The 5,000-nt window shown below is 30.5% G+C and overlaps 1 protein-coding gene across 1 annotated transcript in view; it reads left to right on the top strand.

Annotated features, from left to right (window-relative positions):
* Positions 1-5,000, top strand: part of CYLD (ubiquitin carboxyl-terminal hydrolase CYLD) — a gene marked incomplete in the record, with an annotated part of 44,984 nt that overhangs the window by 15,654 nt on the left and 24,330 nt on the right. The window contains 4 exon segments of the mRNA XM_070143294.1: positions 100-307; positions 2,358-2,490; positions 2,759-2,834; positions 3,308-3,461. Coding sequence (XP_069999395.1) covers positions 100-307; positions 2,358-2,490; positions 2,759-2,834; positions 3,308-3,461 — 571 coding nt within the window.

Below are 5,000 nucleotides of genomic sequence, written 5' to 3'. Positions count from 1 at the left end.
AGACACTTGTTCTCAACACAGAGCTCAAAATTGACTCCTTCTCTTTGTTCTACATCTTCCTCACCGTTTCTTTGTACATTTCCTTTGCCCCCTCACCAGGAAACCCTCCATGACCACAAATCGCGCCAGAGGGACAAAGGGAAGATCCTGAACCGAAACCTAGACAAGAAAAACAACAAGTGGAAGTCTCCTGCCACAGGCACAAGGTCAACCAGTGTCAATGCTGATGTGGACCAGAATTCTCCGATTGGAGGCTTTGGGGATAACGACTTCCCTGTGAACCCCCTCTACCATTTGTCACTTCATGGTAAGGGAAAAGAAATGGGAAAGGATAAGATTTGGGTATTTTTTCCTTTTCTGCTCATTGTTGTCATTGTTATCATTTTTACTTATACAGAACATTATTATCATAAAGATGATGATAATAATAATGATGATAATAATGATGAAAGTAATAATCATCACCATGAATATCACATCAACATGAATATCATCATCACATCAACACCATCATCATCACATCAACACCATCATCACACCATCACCATCATCACGCCATCACCATCATCATCATCACACCATCACCATCATCACACCATCACCATCATCACACTATCACCATCATAATCACATCACATCACCACATCATCACACCACCACATCACACCACCACCACCACCATCATCATCACCGCCACCATCAGCACCACCGCCACCTCCACTGTCACCGTCACCACCACCATTATTATTATTATTATGATTATTATTATTATTTTTTTTTTTTTATTGTTATTGTTATTATTATAATTGTTATTATCATCATTATTATTATTGTTATTATTTTTACAATTATTTTTATTTTTTCATTTATCTTTGTTTGTGTTGTTATTATTATTATTATTGTTAGTATTATTATTATCATTCTTCTTATTATTATTATTATTATTATTATTATTGTTATTGTTATTATTGTTATTATTATTATTATTTTTTTATTGTTATTGTTATTATTATAATTGTTATGATCATCATTATTATTATTGTTATTATTTTTACAATTATTTTTATTTTTTCATTTATCTTTGTTTGTGTTGTTATTATTATTATTATTATTATCATTCTTCTTCTTCTTCTTCTTATTATTATTATTATTATCATTATTATCATTATTATTGTTATTATTGTTATTATTATTATTGTTATTATTGTTATTATTGTTATTATTGTTATTATTGTTATTATTGTTATTATTGTTATTATTGTTATTATTGTTATTATTGTTATTATTGTTATTATTATTGTTATTATTATTATTATTATTATTATTATTATTATTATTATTATTATTATTATTATTATTATTATTATTATTATTATTATTATTATTATTATTATTATTATTATTATTATTATTATTATTATTATTATTATTATTATTATTATTATTATTACTACTTCTTCTTCTTCTACCAGAGAGGTTATATTTTTGGTAGGGTTGGTTAGTTTGTTGGTTAGGTGGTTAGCAGGATAACTCAATTAGAAAAGAACCAATTTTTATGATTTTTTTACCAGAAGCATGTCTCAGCCCACCTTAGATGCCATTGAATTTTGTTGGTGATCTGGATCATGATCCGTATCGAGGATGGTTAGCAGGATAACTCAAAATGTTACAACAGATTTTTATGAAATTTCTCATCATGATTGCTATTATTACGTAATGAATTTATTATTACCGTTATTATTATCATGCAAACAATATCAGGACAGATACTGCCTCTCCTGTGAGATTATGAGTTCCAATATGCAAGGAAATTCACATCCTGAAACAGGCATGATGAAATGTACTTAAATGGTTATTCAGTCATTATCATATAAGCACATATAGGAAACAGAGAGGTCAGCGACAGCCTATGGATAACTTTTGGCTCTTCTCACGAAAAGCTATTGTTGTTTGTTTATGTCCTTTAAGTGGTTGCATGACCTCCTTTAACTATATGAAATGTGTTTTAGTTGTTTACAAAAATCAGATTTCTCCCTCTTTGCTTGTGTCTATATATACTCTCCAAGGGCAGATTTTGGAATTACTAAAATCAATTAAGCTTTGATGCATGAACACCCAATAATGCAAATAGAATTTTTTCAAATGATAGATGGGGTTCCAGGTGAACAGATAATGTCTATCAATACTTGGAAAATGAAAATGCTAAAGTAAATGTGAATGAATAAAGACAAGGAAAGTGGTCAAGTATAAATAGGTTATGAATAGCTTCCTAATCCTTTAGTAAATAAGAAACAAAAACAGCTGAATATTTGCTTGTAAAGAAGAAAATAAATATTTTTGTTTTTCCTTTACACCAGGAATTGACCAGTTGGAAGTTGTGTCAGATGGCGATGGAAGCGTGTATGAGACCCCAGAGGGTAGTGTGGAGGGTACGGAAGAGGATCTTGACATTGGGTCGCTGGTAGAGGTCGTCATTAAAGAGGTTCCAAGGTAAGTTTCAACTGCATTGCTTTTGTGTATGGAGTGGTTGATATAGGATATAAAACTGCTGTATTAGGGACTTCTTTACCGGGACATTTTGAATGCTTGATGATTTTGGTAGGATACTGTTCATGTTGTAATAAGATAAGATCATAAATAAAAATGCTTTACATAATTGTTATTAGTCACTTTAGAAATACATTTATTATATAAATGTATTATGAATGTATATACAGACCCATTTTTGGTAAAATATGATTTGTAATACCTTCTGCAGATTTGGTGTCATACGTTGGATTGGCACTGTGCCAGGTGACAAAAAAGAGGGACGGAAAGTTGCCGGAGTGGAAATGGTAAGTATCCTTTTCTTTTTGCTTATATTTACATAAGAACAAGAGTAACAGGAATAAGAATAATAAGAAAAAAAAACAGAAAAAATTTAGTATTGTTTTATACAAGTTTATTTTATTTTATTGATCTGTAAGTAAGCTTATTCATAACATAGATTTATAGTTTCATTTTGGATTGCATAGTTTCATTTTGGATTGCATAGTTTCATTTTGGATTGCACTGAAATTCATCCCAACCCTAATAGTGTACTCCTGATTGTGGTATGTAGGTTCTTGTCTGTCTATATTAATGCTGTTGTTCAAAGGAGGGTTAAAGTAGAATTAGTTATCTTGTAGTTTAGCAGGCATGGCATATACATCATATATACACATATGGATTAATTTTTGTGTATGAATATATACATGAATTACTGTAGTGGTCAAAATTAGAATAAGAGTTTACAGGATACAATGCATTTGTTTCTTTCTTGATGTAGGAAGATGCTGAGGATGGCTTGTCAGATGGAACTTTCAGCGGAAAGCGGTATTTCACATGTGCAGCTGGAAAAGCATTATTTGTCCCATTGCGCATGTGCCATAGGGACAGCCGCTTTCTGGAGTCCATATCGTCCAATCCAAGAGCCAGTCTTGGTGAGTAAATTTTTTTGTGTGTGTGTGTGTATCAGAATAGAAAAAAGTCATAAAAGTTTCTTATGAATTTTTTTGAGATTATTTTATGGTATTTCAACCAGAAATATAAAAGATTCATTATTTTCTTTGTATCATATTATCATGATGACTTTTAATTCTTTGTTTTATTAGTTCCCATTATTGAAAAGTTTTTTTTTTTTTTTACCTGTGATTGACATAGAAAAGTAGGTTGTATGAACTGTGTGCGTAAGTGAATGTAAGTATTTATTTGAATTATGCTGTATCACTGTTAGGAAGTAATATTCTTCTGATATGAAGTGGAATTCTTTTTTTGAATAGATGTTTTTGTATATATACCTTGACAGTTGTTAGTGAAATATAGTAACTAGCATGACAAAAGCTGATTTGATACGCTGAGTCATTGTTACTTTTCTTTAGCATATATGTAAAATTACATGTATACATAGTCTTGTAAAAGTTAAAAAATATTACATTTATGCTTATTTGAAAAAGATGTATGTTTTTTTATAAGAATGATAAGGTTGCAAAAAGTAGATTGGATATAACCGTTTTAAAAATGGCTTTAGATATTTTTAATTTACGAAAATATTAAAGGTATGATAAAATCACCGCGCACTACTTTACTTTCATAATGATATTTTACTATATCAGAACACTTTAGCACAAAGCTGATAGGGTCAGATTTTATTCCAATTGTCATTAAAAAAAAAAATTGTGGAGAAAATGCAGAAAAATTACATAATTTATCTGCCTTGTTAAGTATTATGTTTTGCATTTTCAAGCGGAATACTATGTTTAATGAATTAGGAAGGATTTACGGTCTTAAAGATAGAATGCATGTATTTGCTAAGTTACTTCAGTCCAGTCAATTTCAGGTACGAAGCAAGTGTCAGTGTAAGGAAACTTCACATGCTTTTGAATTACATATTACCAACAGTTGTCCTTTGCTGGATTTTAATGATTCTTAACAAAGTGTTGAAATGTCGGTCCTGTCTACAGAGTATCTATTCAGTATTAGTAATCCGGATGCAGATACTGGCTATGCAGTCAAGTAGATGAATTTCATTTTTGTAAGCACTGGTTGAAGACTTCTCAGGAAATCAATATCTGTTGAGTGCTGAGTCCTTCAAAACATACTTTGAAAGTTGTTGTTTTATTTTTTAAACCACTAAATAATGTGTTGTAGTGGAAGTATATCTGATATCTCCCTTTTTGATATAGTTGTGAAGTGAGGGTTATTTCTTGTATGTTCACTTTTTTCCACTTGTATGAACTAGTTTCAAGAAATGGCTCTTGGGAGTACTGAGGTGGCAAGTAATTCAGCCTAGTTTATTCATACAAGAATGCTGAAGTTTTAGAAATCTTTATAAACATACTTTGAAGTTGTTTTACTCTTTAATCCACCAAATAATTTGTTGTAGTGGAAGCATATCTGATATTTTCCTTGTTGATACAGTGAAGGTACTTTTGATATCCCACAGTTAGAGGGCTAGACATTCAAGGTATCTTTGGAAAAAG

Source organism: Penaeus vannamei, chromosome 30 (assembly GCF_042767895.1).
Source record: "Penaeus vannamei isolate JL-2024 chromosome 30, ASM4276789v1, whole genome shotgun sequence".
Taxonomy (NCBI): Eukaryota; Metazoa; Arthropoda; class Malacostraca; order Decapoda; family Penaeidae; genus Penaeus; species Penaeus vannamei.
Note: the sequence above shows the minus strand (reverse complement) of the source record. Positions and strands in the feature narration are given on the sequence as shown.